General features: G+C 44.3%; 1 protein-coding gene across 1 annotated transcript in view; it reads right to left on the bottom strand.

Annotated features, from left to right (window-relative positions):
• The window catches only part of LOC148475109 (1-phosphatidylinositol 4,5-bisphosphate phosphodiesterase beta-2-like), a 322,551-nt gene that overhangs the window by 105,446 nt on the left and 199,924 nt on the right, over positions 1-17,181 (bottom strand). The window contains exons 4-5 of the mRNA XM_088457722.1: positions 3,499-3,639; positions 550-629 (exon numbers count right to left, since the gene is read on the bottom strand). Of these exons, the coding sequence (XP_088313848.1) occupies positions 550-629; positions 3,499-3,639 (221 nt within the window). The remainder of the gene's footprint in view (positions 1-549; positions 630-3,498; positions 3,640-17,181) is intronic.

Below are 17,181 nucleotides of genomic sequence, written 5' to 3'. Positions count from 1 at the left end.
TTTGTATGGAGAGAAGACCAGGCGCGCGTGACCAGTGCTAAAGAGAAGACAGAGGGGCCGCGGCCCGCGAGACCACTGCAACAACAAGGTAAGTGGGGATTGGGGGCACGGCACGGGACCTGTCGGGGCTGGCTGGGGAGTGGGGACTTTAGAATGGGGGCTGGCTGGGGAGTGGGGACTTTAGAATGGGGGGGAGGGGGGGCACCAGTCGATTATTTTGCCAGGGGTGCTCTGACCCTTAGATACACCCCTGCCCATAGGTATATGAGGACACATCTGTATAATGCAAATTTGTTAAACTCATGATTGGCGTTAATCATATATTCAGATCCTTTGACTTTGGGCAAGATGAGGGTTGCAGTATATCACAGAGAGTGTGATAAGATGTGCACAAAAACTAAAAGCCCCAGCAAAACGATGATGATGATGAATGATGGGGTCAGGCAGAAGTGCACTGACATGTTTTTCAAATGATGAGATTGTATAAAAATGTATAAACTGCTATTTATTTATTTTCCTTATAATCATTAAGTAATTTACAGTACTTACATTTTCTCATAGAAGGAGTAACGGGAAGCGTTGTATAGCAGGGGATTTCTGACAACTGTCATGATATCAGTAGCCCAGGCCTGTAAACAATATACCAGTTACATTAAGGTAAACCCTCTGTTACTCTCTGTATATTCTTTGTGCTACTTTCCAATTACATGTCTATGGTTTTACACTCCTATGGCCTCATTTAGAGTTGGATGTCACAATAGGAAGTATAAATTGACACTTTGTTTTGCTGTGCATCTGCTGTAGAACAACATGAAATTTAGAGCACAACTTAAGGTCCGCTTGCATCCCTTACACCTGTAGAGGGAAATCTAGGGGCCCAATTCAGAGTTGCATGCAAGGAACTAAAAGTGGATATTCGCCGGTATACTGAGCTGTGGCTGCAGCGCCCACTATGAAACCACATGTTCCAATAGCCTCCATCATTATCAGCAAGCACATGAAGCCCTATACTTGGTGCAAGAGATGCGTCTGAAATCAGATGGATCTCTGTGTAGGTACAATTCAGCATAGGTCCTGACTCAGAGATGGAGGCTAATGACACCACTGCTGCGAAATTTGGATGCAGTGTCTGTGCAAAAATATGCAAATGTCACAGACGTTAGGATTTGTAATGGGATGCCCACCGGACGGCTTTGCAAATCCAAACAACTGCGTACAAAGATGCAGCATCGGTCACATATTTTCGGATAACTGGTTACTAAGAATAGCCGAGACGCCGGAGCCATTTTTCTGCATACGGGACCACAGTCACAGGCTGAGACACTCCTTGAAATGGTTGTGACATGTCTGCGATTCGGTCTTTACATTCTCCACCTCCCGATGCCGCCCACAAACTCGCTCCCTGCCTGTCAATCACTTTACCAATAAATCCTCACTGCGAGTCACAATGGTAACTTCACACATACTGCATAAACATCGGCATTACGTACACCTCTGACTTAGGCCTATAGTCTGTAATTGTGTTTACATACCCTCACTCAACTTAGCTTACAAGCAAATGTCCCATAACCACCCAGTTATGCCCATTCAGCCGCAAGAGAAGCTGCAAATGATAGGCGTACGGCACGAAATCAAGTGAGACTCAAGCCGTATGACATCCCCCTGGAGATGCAGTCTGGCAGAAGCAATTTCATCATGGGCGAAGCCACGGGCAACAGCTAGTATTAAAATATGTTTTTTCTTACATATTTCATTCTGATACATTTTATTGCTGGGACCAGTAGTGCCACACACAGAAGTACTATTTTATTCTATCTAACGTATTACCCCCAACATCCGACTGGTAAAGGGAGGCTGGGATGAGCTTTCAGCACTGGCCTAGTTTTCATTTATGTATTTATTTATTCATCCCAGGCTGGTTCCCATTATCACTGTATATCCATGTTGCGGCTTTCCATGCTGCTAGTTCAGAAGTTTAATACCTTTTAATTTAACCAGTGTGTCATTTTATACATTCAAATTCAAGCCTAATAGATTATTAAGTACTATAAAGAATCTCAGGATTGGGATGTTTACTGCAGAAAGTTCCCAGCTGTGAACCAGCTGTAAGTTATCATTTCTGCATTTTATCCTGAGAACATTTAATTTTCTAAAGTGGGAACGCAACTGCTCTGGTTTATCTTGGCTGAGAAAAAACACATTCAAATTAAAAATAACACTTTGTTGATTGTGTCCATCTAAAAGGGATGTTACTCACAGCACAGATAAATGACATGGATGGAACCACAGCTACATTTCAGTAGAGTGGACGACCTGTCAGGGGGGATGTAGTCGGCATCCCAGCGGTCAGGATGCCGGCGGTCAGAATACTGGTGCCGGAATCCCGACAGCAGACGTAATCCTGGCTCCAGAATCCCAACGGCTGACCTCTCAACGGTAAGTATTAGGGTTAGGTTTAGGGTTAGCCACTAGGGGGAGGGTTAGGGTTAGGCACTAGGGGGAGGGTTAGGCACCAGGGGGAGCGTTAGGGTTAGGCACTAGGGGGAGGATTAGGGTTAGCCACTAGGGGGAGGGATAGGCACTAGGGGGAGGGTTAGGCACTAGGGGGAGGGTTAAGGTTAGCCACTAGGGGGAGGGTTAGGGTTAGGCACTAGGGGGTGGGTTAAGGTTAGGCACTAGGGGGAGGGTTAGGGTTAGGCACTAGGGGGAGGGTTAAGGTTAGCCACTAGGGGGAGGGTTAGGCACTAGGGGGAGGATTAAGGTTAGCCACTAGGGGGAGGGTTAGGGTTAGGCACTAGGGGGTGGGTTAAGGTTAGGCACTAGGGGGAGGGTTAGGCTGTGGGGAGGAGGGTTAGAGTTAGGCTGCCGGGGGAAGGTTAGGCACTAGGGGGAGGGTTAGGCTGTGGGGAGGAGGGTTAGAGTTAGGCTGCGGGGGGAAGGTTAGGCACTAGGGGGAGGGTTAGGCTGCGGGGAGGAGGGTTAGCGTTAGGCTGCGGGGGGAGGGTTAGGGTTAGGCACTAGGGGGAGGGTTAGGCACTAGGGGGAGGGTTAGGCTGCGGGGGGAGGGTTAGGGTTAGGCTGCAGGAGGAAAGGGTTAGAGTTAGGCTGCTTTAAAGTTAGACTGTAGAGGGAAGGAGGGTTAGGCTGCGGGAGGGGAGGGTTAGGGTTATGGTGTGGGTTAGGATACTTACCTATTGCTGTCGGTATTCTGACTGTCCTGACTTTGCTGTCGGTATTCTGACTGCCGGCATACCGACCGCCGGGACCCAATACCCAACCCTGTCAGGGAATGCCACTTAACATTGCTGTGCACAAGGATGTAAGTGAGAACTCCCAAAGAGTTACTGTAGAATCATAGAGCAGACAGTAAACAGCCCACATCACTTTTATTTTACATTTGTTAACACTGTTCTGATGCACCACTCATTCTCCTCTGTAACCACCACACGATGTATAGCCGATAGTGTAATAATAGTAACAAGCTTGTGTATGCAGTACCTTGCCCACGTTCTCCTTGTAGGATACAAAGTTATGGAAGGTAAGATCCACCATATCCGGCCCGGTGACAATACATAGAGTTTTGGCAAGGAAGTTGTTTTCAGGGAAGTCTAAGTTAAAAACTTCTCGTAATTTCTGGCTCTAAACAAAAAGTCAGATAGGAGCATTAGTCAGAGATAAGAAGATCGTAATACAAGGTAATTATGCAGAGTTTATGCATGTATTGGGAGTTATTAGGCCAGTAGAATGCTTGTCATTAGCCAAACCAAGAAATACCAGGCAGTAACAGGTGATAACATACAGAGATGGCTGAATTTGGATGTTCAAGTGTTCCAGGACTCTCCAGCTAATCACTAGTCCAACTGCAAGTGGGCTTTAGTGTCAAATTCAAATACAGCACAAATCTACAACAACAGTAAAGGCCCCTGTGTGAGATCCCAGTCAGGGTCTTACCTTCCACAATACTGAGTACTGAACTGAGGGCCTGATTCACTACGGATGGCTATTGCGAATGCAGCTGCGATTACGCACGCAGTTCTGCTGTGAAAATATGCTAATGTTTGCAACTGCTCATTCGACATAGAGACGCCCACTACTCCTTTCTCACATCCATAAAACCTTGCAATCCTGGGAAAACCATGGTAACATCGAGCAACATCGGCCCCTCACGCAGAATTACAGCAGGTCTGCCATGTCTCAGAAATGGCAACTCTCGTCGCACGCAGTGTGTTCTCAAGCTGTGTATGCCATTGTATCCTAGCTCAACAACACCTCCCCAGCACCTTCCTATCTGGGCGGCTTCCTGCACGTGTGAGCCAGGGAGAAAGCCATCGTTGCCGGATTACTACCAGTGGCTTGGGATCTACATGCCGCTCTGTACTACTTCTGCATATTCCGCTGACCCACTTCTGTGGCACCCGACGGGGAATTACATAACCACTTTGAGGTACAACGGCACATGCCTATTTCTTTATAAACTCCACATAATCTTGCATATTCGGACTTTCATTGGATACTACGTTTTAGTACGGTGAACTCATTGTTGCCATTTCACAAATATCATCTACAAATTGTGGCAACTGTTCACATTTGTTGCAACTGACTATGCTAGTCTCTGGATTAATATTTTACTCTCCGGAATACAGCACACTGTTGATTCTTAAAAACATTCATATTGATTTATCTATTTATTATTTTCATGTTCCAATATTATTATTGTTGCTTTTAATTTTTATTTTTATTATCAATGTTTATGCATATTTATTGATTTAAATTACCGTATTTATAATTATTCATATACCTAATTTTGGTATCCATGTGTACACTGTACATTTTTTATACTGGTCATTAAATATATATATTTTTACTCCACTACTTTTTCTGCCAGCGCGGTATTCTTCTTTTTCCTTTCTCTGTTTGTGTGGGGTTGCATGTTTTCCCCTTTGTTTCTTACCACTGCAGGCTTAGTTCATATGACATTGCGTCTAGGCGTATAGGTTTTTGTTATGCCATCGCAGTGGCTAATTTATGCAAGTCCAGGGAACGGCGTTCAAACAGACAGGCACGCCTGCATTTCTCCAACCACTCCTACGTCACCACCCCCAAACGCTGACGTCCCGTCACTCCATCTGCGATGGCTTTGTATCTGCGTTTGTTATCGCAGTGTGATCACAATACTGGCCGGTGCACACGCAGTACGCACCATTGTCTGATCTGCGTACACTGCTGCAGTTGCGATCCATGATGAATCAGGCCCTGAGTCTTATACTGTAACTGCAGTCTAATTTAGTTATGGGAGTTAATTCCCCAGTCTGCAATTAAGGGTAATAAAGATCTAAAATAACTATAAGTTATTAATAATCAGCCAGTTTTGTCCAAATGTCTGAAGGAGATCAGTTACTAAACGTATGTGCACAACTACGGCCACAATTGTATTGGTCTGGTAATAGTAGCTAGTGGCTGTGTATATAAGTCTTTGCCAGCATGTGTGAGGTTGTTTTACCATTATATGCAAAGCTTTCTTCTGATTCGTAGTACCGACACCATTTTTTTAAGTATAATTTTTAATTATGTTACTTAGTTCTGGAATCAGGAAGAAATCAGTGAAATTATTTCAGAAATTAATAAACTAGGTGACTGATGCCTTGGCCAGCGTGCGGAAGCTACTGTGTAATGTATCTTGCACAAAGTTGTTAGTTACTTTAGGTGAGTACTGGTACCTTTTTGTCATAGAAAGAAAAACACTTCTCAGGAGATTTACAAAAGGATATTTAGTCAAATAAGATTTGTGCGACTAGTATGGATGTCTGGTCAGATAACAGTGCATGTTTTGTGAGACACTTGTAAATAACATTATGGGCTTTGTGCAGCCAAACATAGAGCTGAGGTATAATCTTGTCACTTATGTTACATGATTGAGCTTGACCGAGTCACTCTGGGCCTGATTCATTACAGATCGCAACTGCGATTACACATGCAGACAGCCGATTGTTGCATTTTGCACATGTGTATGCATCGCAGTGTGCGAAGGTCTCACTGCAATCGCACTGACTACACAGACTCATCGCAGAGTGATTGACAGGAAGTGCCCGTTTGGGCGTGGTAACGGGGGGTTGTCGGTGAAACGCAGGCGTGCCAGTGTGTTTGAACGCCGTTACAGGGGTGTGCATAAATTAGCCACTGCGATGCCATACACAGCTTGGGGCTTCACTGCGTGCAATGAGGTTAGCAATTTCTGAGTAAGGTCAGACTTTGTGCAAGTGTGCGTGAGGCTCAGATGGTACTCCATGTTACCGGTGGTTTTGCAGTCTTGCTAAGTATTACGGATGTGTGTAAGGGGAAGTGGGCATCCTTGTATTAGGGCGAGACGGCATTGCGATTGCAAACATTAGCATATTTTCACAGTGGGACTGCGTGTGTAATCGCAGCTGCGATCTGTAATGAATCAGGCCCACTGTGCTTAATTTTGATAGTCAAATGTAATCTCTTCCCACTAATTGTTACTATGGGGGAACCATGGGGAGGGCAGTGTAGTTTGGTAGGTGACCAGTAGGACATCTCTAAAAGCTACTTCTTAATTAAAACAAACTGAGATCTCAGAAGTGGTGTTATGTGGTATTATGGGCCTGATTCAGAGCCACTCGTAAGCGGCAGCTTGTTCGCTCCGAGCGATGTTTGCCCAACTGCGCATGGATCGTTATACGCATGCGCGAACCAGTCAGTGCGGCCGAAATTCATGTGCTCGCAAAATAGCGAATGCCTGCTAATTTGAGTGACAGAATGAGGCGTATGTGGGTGGTAACAGGGGAAGGTGCTTGAAAACGGGGCGTGGAGATTCGATCGCAGGCGTGCTTAAAGGTCAAAACGGGCGTTTTATGGGTGTGCATATTTAAAACAGCCGCGTCATTGACCACGTCACTGGGTTATTTTATAGCCAGAACTGCTCGCAAAATTGTGGTAGCAAAAACCAACCACAAGAATAGCGTGCAGTTCATACCCTGCTCGATGTACTCGATTAATCTAATAAATAGCGGACATGACGTAGGATGCGAGCGGCCAGGGGGCGTAGTTTCCCAATAAACGACCGCAAGTTTTGTACACTCGTTCAGACCTAGAGGCGTGAACAGACCGCAAACAGCGAACGGTTCATTTGAATAGCCATCCCTATTTTCAGGACGAGCGAGCGCTAATTGCGTCCGGCTCTGAATCAGGCCCTATGTGCGGTGTTACTTTTAAGCATTTGCTCATATTTATACAGATAACTACGTGGGCAACTTGTCATTGTGGCAGCAACCTCAGAGTGAGGAAACTGGTATACTGTTCTTTGTGACTGGAGGAGGGATACAGACATGGGCATAGGCTGTTCATTCAGGGTATAGGCTAGTTGCAGTAATGTGACCCCCATGGGCAAAAACATGTAGTGGGACAAGATATTATAGCAAACATTATGTTGTGAAGGCCATTCATTTTTGGTGGAGGCCATTGCCAAAATAACAGAGTGAACATTGGTTAATTACCCTGTGCCATATGGCAGAGACTGGCCTCTGGCTACCAGGTACTAGTCAGCACTAATTCTACCCTTACTGGGCTAATCATATTGCCCTGTCCCCTTGGCACCAGCACTATTACCTGGATTAAAATTTCACATCTAGGTAAATATTTGTGGTAAAAATATCACTTTATTCTACAAATAACCCCCAAAAAGACTATGATCTCCATAAACCATAACATACTGAAATCATCCCATGTAACGCATTACTCATGCGGAACACTGAGCTTTTGGTGCAGTTGTCACTCATGATCCATATATTTTCTGGTCCTTTTCTACATTCCTGCTGGGATAATATACACCCTGCTGTCGGCAGGCACATCCTGGAGCAAAGTCCTATAGACTTTCCTGGGTATATTGATGTACGCAGGTACATCCATGTACATAACATTAGTTCTGTCTCCCTGACTTCCTATTTTGTCTGCAGCAGTGACCATCCAGTAGTAACTGTAATCCTCACATGGTACCTCCAGTCTCTTATACTGACTTAAAAATTCCGGGTTGATGCACGTGAACGTGCATCAACCCAGGATTTTTGTTGGTGTAACCGGATCAACCCGGGTCCAATGATCCGGGGATCTGACCTGGCTAGCTTGCAGGGTTGAGCACGGGTCGTTCCCATGTCACCCTGCAGTGTAAACGGCACGACCCGGGTCGCGCTGCATGCTGCCTGATTGCCAGCTTCAGTGGCGCTTGCAGATGACATGATCTCCGAGCGTCCACCGCCGGACCGACCAAACGAAGCAGCGCACCCCACCCGCCCTCCCTGCCTCCGGAGCACTGCAGAGAGAGGTAAGAGGGTCGCGGGGGGGTGAGGGAGGGAAAGAAGCGCTGCTCACCTGCGCCAGGGAGTGTGAACGGTGCCGCCACCACGGTGTAAAAGAGAGTCTGTCCCGGATTGGAAACATGTTCCAAATCCCGGGTCAGACCCGGGACTTTGGTGTAAAAGCGGTATTACTGAGAATCGATTCAGATACCACCCCTCGTTCCCAAGCTGAAATGCCCCAGGCTTGTGGTCTTGTCCTACACCCCTTTTTGAGCTCTTTGCTGATCCTGGCTACACTGAGTATGGGATAGGACAGATTGAGATTGAGCAGAAAATGCCCAAGCATATTTTATGGTAGGAACTAGGGGTGCATTTCCAACAATTAGGGGTCTAAGGACGTCCTTTGCTCCAGTTTTAGCCTATTAAGCACTTTTCATTAGCTTAGATCATGTAGGAAAACACGTGAAAACAAATGCAATTAAAGCTTTAAATTGTGCAATGTAATATATGAAAATAAATACAACGCAAATTTCTCCTTACAAGTTACAATCAATATTCTTTTTTTTTTTTTTAAACATGTGTTTATTGGAATTTTGAGTAACAAACAGCAGCAAAATACATCTTCTACATTGACATAAGGAATACCTGCATATAATATAATTGAAATTATACAGGGTAAATCAGCAATATAAATAATTCCTCCGAAAACATCAATATATAGCTGAAATCACCATACATACAATGACTATGCAAAAAATGCATACATAATAAGTAACAACATAAAAATAAAACAATACAAAATAAGGAAATAAAATAAAATTAAGATAGAAGTTTGTTTTTTTTTTGGGGGGGGGGAGAAAGAAAGAGAGGTACCAATAAAGACATATGCAGTGTTATAGTCCTTGTAAGAAATTAGAATTTAAAAAATATTTAATCAGAGTTATGGAGATTACGTAGTAAAGACCATTCAGTATGTTCAAAAAGTTTTAGTATTTTTGATTGCGTGAGCTGATCTAAGATTCAACATAAGGACCCCATTTATTGTAAAAGCATCATTTCCACATCAGGAAGAGTCGATTGTCTTTCGAAAAAACATTGTCTTCATCAGCATAGATTTTACCATCCCCAAAAGAGGCGCGGATCTAGAGATCCAATGTATTGAAATTGCTTTTCTGGCTATGGTAACTACAATGGTAATGAGAGGTATTACATTTTTATGAGACTGTAAGGAGGGCCTACTAAAGTTTGCACAAAGAAGGGCAAGAGGGTTCAAATGAAGATTAAGGGAAAAAGTCACATTAAGAAAGGAAATTATCTTGTACCAAAATCGCCTGATCTTATAACAGTCCCAATTCTTATGCTTAAATAAAGCTTTATGTAAATAAAATTTTGGACATTGGCCAGATTCTTCCGGCACCATATGCATGCGTTGCTCCTGAGAGATATAAGCCCTGTGTATAGTTCGAAAGTGCACTTGCTGCAACGAAGCTGAGGGAAGGTATCGCAAAGGAATATCCATATCATATAAATTTTCCATCGCAGGAAGTACACCTGGGAAATCTAAATTCCAACGAGAATAGTTGGATAACCAAAGTTTATCTAGATCTAAATATAATAAATCCCAATATAGATATTTGGTTTTATATGGGATTGAAGAAATTAAAGTTAATAAGGCAAGTAAAGGGTAATTTTCTGAGGAAAACAAAATAGGGGATGACAATGATTGAATGTAATGTCAAACCTGCAGATACATTAAAAATTGACTATTGGGCAATTGAAATTTCAATTGAAGTTGATGGAATGAGAAAAGTACTCCACGAGGATCGAAAACATCCCTCACGGCTACAATGCCGTTCTCCTTCCACACTGAAAAAAATACATTTGACAAAGCTGGAATAAAACAAGGATTTCCCCAAAATGGAATAGAGGATTTTGGGTCTCTAGATAAGATAGATATCACTAAATACAATATTAGTTTCAACTGAGGGTGGGAGGGACTTCCGAGGTGTATATAAGAGAGCTCCTAAAGAGTAAGGGCTCTATTTACTACAATCCACATTTTGAATGCATATTGTAGTGTGATATTACCGACTGAATTCGCAGTGTGAATTCAGGCAATATCACAGGGATTTACTAAAAATCCTTTGCAGGGACAGAGCTTACGATAAAGCTCTGTCCCTGCGAATCCCCTCCGCAGCCTTATCACAGTATTTTTGCAAAAAATACAGTGACAAGTGCCCGAGAATGCGCCGACCGGCCGCCACTAAGCCCCGCCCCCACCGCTAAGTTCCACCCCCCTGAGATCGCAACCCCTCGCCCCTTAATTACACTTGCCTTTGGTGATCGGTGCTCCGGTGATGTCCTCCGTGCCTCCGGTCAGCTGACATCCCATCCTGCACTGGGACCCGGTCAGGTGACGACCGGGCCCCAGTGCAGGATGGGAGACCAGCTGACCGGAGGGAGGACATCATCGGAGCACCGATCACTGGCCCTGGACTCTGGTAAGTTTTTTTTTTTTTCACTAATTTTTTTTTATTTTTTACAGTGTATCAGCATGTGGTCTGTTTAGGCTCCGGGCTCTGCTCTGCCTGTTAGAGCGGAGCAGGAGTCCGGTAACCGGGGGAGACCCTGGATAACGCCACCTACAGGTGGCGTTATTATCACCGGGCTTCCCCCCAGTATTTTTTCACAATTTATTTTTAGTAACTTTGGCCAGATCACATTTCCCATTACAATTATGGGAAATGCGATCTGCTTGCTAAAAATAAGTGATAAGGGCTTGGGGTAGAATTTTACAAATTCTACTGCAATTGCCCTTTAGTAACTTTAGGTGATACTAAAATAATGTGGAAAGGGTGTGAAAATCTTAGTAAAAATAATGTTAATAAATAGAGCCCTAAGGCTGAACCAAAGCTTCCTCAAGTGGTATATTAGTATAACAGGAGTGGACTAACAGCCAGTCAGAAATATACCTGAAATGTACAGCATGAGTGAAGGCGCGTATATCAGGAATAGCAAGGCCACCTTTTGCACTTTGAAGCCGAAGCTTAACTATAGAAATACGAGCCCTTTTGCCCATCCAGAGAAATGTTGAAAATAAGTGAGTACAATGTGCAACATCCCTATTAGATAAACAAATAGGCAACATTTGTATAATATAAGACAACTTTGGAAAAATAATAATTTTCAGAGCGGCCGCCCGGCCCAGCAAAGATAGAGGGAGGGCATTCCAATCATCCAGCTTTTTAGCAACATTTGCCAATAATCGAGAAAAACTTACCTTATATAAATCATCCAAATTAAGGGGAATATGAACACCCAGATATTTCAATGAAGAGTGTAAAACTTTAAACTGAAGGAATGTTGGTGACAGATGAAACTCAGCAGACCCAGACAGAGGGAGGATTTCTGACATCATAAGTTATCTTATAGCCAGAAAAGGATTGGAAACGAGAGATTACATCTAAAATAACTGGTAAGGAAATCTCTGGGTTTTAGACAAATAGGAGCATGTCATCCGCGAAGAGTGCAATTTTTGTCATAACAGGACCAATCCGTATGCCAGTAAAACTAGAATGTGTTCGAAGCGCAATGACTAAAGGTTCAATCGCTAGAGCGAACAGGAGGGGAGACAAGGGGCATCCCTGTTGCGTTCCCCTATGAATTCCAAAAGGATTTGATAAGTAACCATTACATAAAATTTGAGTATAAGGATTGTCATATAGGGTTTGATGAATCTGAATAAATTCTGCCGAAAAACCACACCAGGAAAGTACCTCAAATAAATGATCCCATGTCACAAAATCAAAGGCCTTTTCGGCATCTAGAGCGAGGAGTATACACGGGTTCATAGAATCACTGCCTTTTAGAACTTTTCTAATATTGCAAGTGGAATGATAACCTAGAATAAAACCTGTTTGGTCGTCATGTATCAGGTGAGAGAGAACCCCTTTAAGACGGTTAGCAAGAATTTTTGTCAATAACTTATAGTCGACATTTAGTAGAGATATAGGGCCTGATTCAGACTCGCTCGCAAGCGGGTCGACGGTGGGGCATTGCGCACGTGCGGCCTGCGCAATGCACGTGCGCGAGCCCCGGAGCGAGTGAGAAATTCACTCGCTCCGGGGCTCGCTACAAGACGGGGCGGCTGTCGATGTTGATCGACAGCTCGCCCCGTTTTGTAGGCAGGGTGGGGGGGTGGCTAGACAAACGGAGGTGTTCTATTAGAGCGGGAAGCTCACTGGGGCTTGCAGCAGACGAGATCCTACCACAAGGGCAGGGGTGTATCTAGGGGTCCAAGCGCCCGTGGCAAACTAAGGGACTGGCGCCCCCCTCCAATGACTGCTTCTACTAAAAAAAAAACACACACACTGGGGGTAGTTTCATTCACACACGTGAAGAAATAGGGGGAGTATATTTTTTTTTTCTCTTTTTAATATATATCTTTTATAGAACTTACTCTATTGCAAACCACTATATTAAATTTTTTATGCAAAAAAAAACACAGGAAAAGCTTAAAAACAGTGAATCAAAAACAAACAAAATGCATTATAGGTAACATAATTTACATATATTCAAATTGGGTTATCTATACAGCATTATGCTTTTTAACAACTGATACCTTCACTCCACCATTAATTTACTATGATGATAACTCACATGAATCTTTTATATTATCTCACATAAGAATGAAGACAGCCCATATGGATCATGTCTTATTCCCAACACAGGATTAGCCACAACCTATAAAGATCATAGCCAAGTCCCCCAAACTGAAGAAAACACAAATTTATTACACTTACACTGGGGGTAGTTCAATTTACATGCCTGTAGAAATAGGGAGACAATATATATATATATATATATATATATATATATATATATATATTTATATTATTTTATATATATATTTTTTCAGTTATAACACTTACTACATGAAAAGCACTGTTTATTAATTTCTATATGTCAACAACACAGGAAAAGAGGGCATCAATAACAAACAAGATGCATTGTGGGCAAGATAATTTGCATATATGCAAATTACCTTGCGAATAGAGCCTTGTGATTGATGTGGTGCTTGTGCTCTATTCCTGCACAGTTGACATATTGGAATTAGTGAGTGGTGATTGATATGTGTTAGGTATTGTGGGGGAAGAGATATATTAGGAATAAAAATAAAAAAAATGTACTCTCCCTAATTTTAAATGTTTCTGATATAAAGGGACATATAAGAAGGCTAATACATATTAGCAATCAATGGAGAACACTGGTAAGAGCGGAGAAGACAAAAGGAGACCAGGGATCCTTGCGACCATCACCTGGCTGCTCGCAAAAGCTGTTGGTGGTCACCCACAGGTTAGCGAGTGGCCAGAAGGCTGGACTCAAAAAAGAAAAAACACGCATATACTACTCACATATTTAGATAGATATACATATATGATATACAGTAATACATATATATGATATAATATACATAGCTCATGCATTAATGGAGATGGATGCAATTATTAATTATATACAATTTATAAACTTAAGGCTGTCAGCGGCTGTAGACTGCAGCACCACAGAAATCACTCACAGTTTTATAGCAGTCAGTGGAGCGCGCTCTTCCCTCAGGCAGACACATCACGATCTACCACCCTGCCTATCAGTTTTCTTGTCCCTTCTACTCTGGAGCTGGGAAGAGAGAGCACCTCGCGAGATGATGATGATGTCATCATCATCTCGCGAGACCACTAGCTCCACAGCAGCACGGCGGAGGATGTGATGTGAGTGAAACACAGGCAGACTGACGCACCGTCAGTTTGCCAAAGTGACAGAGACTAACCCCAGCCCCCCCTCCCCCCCCCCCCCGAACTGCCGCCCAACGCCGCAGAGGTTTTAATAAAAGTGAATAATAATTAAAAGGTTGAAAAAAAAACGGCTACTGGTGTGCTGCGGGCGGCCCGGGCCCCCTGGCATGGGTGGGCCCGGGTAATCAGTACCCGCTGCCCTCCCCTCTCGGCGCCCCTGACCATAGTGTAACTTCTGTGGGTCTTATTTCTATACATTACATGTTGAAATAGGGAGTGCGCTACCTCCATGAATGCTCTGTTCTTGAAGCATTCTACTTTACCAAGATGGCCCTCAGGGCCGGACTGCCCATCTGGCAAATGCCAGGAGGGCCGATGGCCCAGTCCGGTGTTAAACCCTGTCACGCCCCTTTTTGCGGGTGTGCGCACAGGGGGACTGCCAAAACTGCTCAGCAGCCCCTGTCCAGCCCTGATGGCCCCCATTTGGTCTTCTGCACATGCGCTGCACTATATTGTCACTGTGTGTGAGTGTCACAGCTGGACACGGATGTGTTCCACTTAGCTCCATAGACCCTAACACATTATCCTGTATATGACCTGCGTTTCCTGGGGATGTAGTCTGGAAGCCGACGTTCTAAATGCCGATCACCGGCTTCCAGACTACTTAATCCCGGCGAGGGAATGACGCCTGTCATTTTACCGCTGCCGGGAGACTGGCACCCCGATCGAAGTGATGCCAGGCGCCGCAGCGGACAGCTGCGGGGGGGGAGGATTAGGTTTAGTACTCCCGAGGGGGACTTAGCGTTAGGCCCCCCCCATGGGAGGTTAGGGTTAGGCTAGGGGGAGGGAGGGTTAGGGTTAGGCACCCCCGGGGGGAGGTTAGGGTTGGCACCCCCCCGGGGGACTTAGGTTTAGGCAGCGGGGAAGGGGGGGATTAGGTGTAGACACTTAGGGAGGGGGTTAGGGTTAGGCACAGGGGGGGAGGTTAGGGTTAGGCACCTCTAAGGAGGGTTAGGTTAGTTGATACTTACCTTTAGCACAATCAGGATTTCCTCCTTTGTCGGGCAGCCGCTGTCGGGAATTTAACCATACATATACATATCACACCCGTTTCCTGTGTATACCTGTAACACTACGTTCATACATTGCTCTGGATGTTCCCCTCAAGCTCTGCTCCATCCATATGAGTACGGTAGTACCAGTAACTACTACACTTTAATAAACCTAACACCTGGCTAAGCATCTGGACTGTTTAGTATATCTGGAATTCTGTGGTAAGTAGCCTAACCCTACCCCTCTCCCCACCCTAACCCTCCATTAGTGGTGCCTAACCCTAACCTCCCCCGTGGGGTGCCTAACCCTAGCACCCTTTTTCCGCACCCTAATTCTCCAGGGGTGCCTAACCCTAACCTCCCCCTCTAGTCAGTTAGAAATAGAATTACGTATTATTACACAAAACCTAAAAATACAGATAAAATAAATCTTGTACTGCACATGGCCTGTTCACATTGCAATGGCAAATGGTGTGGGGTCGCCCCATGCAATCTCCCAGTTTATCAGGCTTTAGTGTGCTGAGAGGAGGTGCACTTGCTTTAAGAACAATACATGCGGTCAGCACAGTATTACATGGCACCCGAACTTTTCCCTATTACATTACTAGTACCCTTTGTACTCTGTAGGAATTTGTTAGTTTACAGAAAAGGAACTGGCTGGGAAATAATTATAAACTGCCCTGGGAAGTATATCACGACTACACTAGGATGGGAAGTTTGTCTTCTCATTCCCTTGCAGTCTACCCTAACATCCTGTATGGTTTAACTTAAATATTGATGTTGAACAAAGTGAGTGTGACACCATCCAGATTCCCCAGTGCAGGTGGGGGAAAGATTCACGCTGTGTTAGTGACGGTGACTCAGGAGACTTCCTCAATCTGTCGTGGAGTGATAATCTAATTCAGGATCACTGAGCAGATGTAACGTATATATCTTATGAAGGCCTATACTGGATACATTATCTGACACGAAACACTCATTAAGTCATCCTTTAAAGAGAGAGACACTACAATTTAAAGAAAAAAGAAAAAAAAAACATTTTGGGGCTGATACAGAGGGATACAGGTTGTGTAGTATCATGCACAGAAAGCAGACACAAGCATATGCGTCTATGCAGGCTTGCATATTCTGGCACTTCAGCTGCACCTGGGGAGGTGGGAAGAGGGAGAGAATGGGTGTCCGAATGTAGTACAGTAAGAGCATATTACCAGAACTGCGAACAGATGCAGACTGGGACACGGATACATAACAACACCTGAGAAAGCCTTATTATTTGCGGGAAGACTTAACAACAAGAGCCACTACCGGAGGAAGTCATCAATACTGGGGGCATGTCGTGTGGGAAAATCAATATCCCTATGGCACCCCCACTGTGCCAGAGGGGGCAGCCAGAAAGTCAGCAACTATGTGTGATACCACAAGATATTGGGCCTCCTGAAACCATGTATGTTTATTAAATGTGGGTTTTGTAACCTACCATTCTGACCTGCAAATTAACCTCTAGGTGCACTGTACAGCTGGTAGGTAATTATTTGCTGTAGGTAGATGCCATGTAAGGCGAAGGCTAGCCGGTATACGTAAAGTCCCTCCTGACTGGCAGCACTGATCAAAAAGAATAAATAATGGTAACATGATGGGGTCTTATAGATTCCAAGCTAGTCTTTCTCAAGTAAAACTGAAATGTTATGAATGATGCTGGCCTGGGCAGTGTCACACCCCTGTACATTCAGTGACAGCATGCTCACCCACATACCTTAAGAATCTTTGGGTTTCCAATCAGAGTCCTGGGTAATTTGCATTTACACAACCAGTGCCCACAATCATGGGCAGTTTTACAGTGAAGGGGCTCATGTGTAGTTACCATGTGCCCCTCCCCCCTCCCCCTCTCTTGCCAGGGCATGTCCCGGGTAGACTCTGGCACTGTACCATTTTCCTGGTGATTTTAGTACTGCTCACGCGCAGATCCTTAGGAAAATGTGCCTGTACCTTTTTCCAAGTCATTTCTGCTGAAGCAGACAGAGAGGT

Source organism: Taudactylus pleione, unplaced genomic scaffold (genome assembly GCF_031769625.1).
Source record: "Taudactylus pleione unplaced genomic scaffold, aTauple2 ptg000778l, whole genome shotgun sequence".
NCBI classification, from domain to species: Eukaryota; Metazoa; Chordata; class Amphibia; order Anura; family Myobatrachidae; genus Taudactylus; species Taudactylus pleione.
Note: the sequence above shows the minus strand (reverse complement) of the source record. Positions and strands in the feature narration are given on the sequence as shown.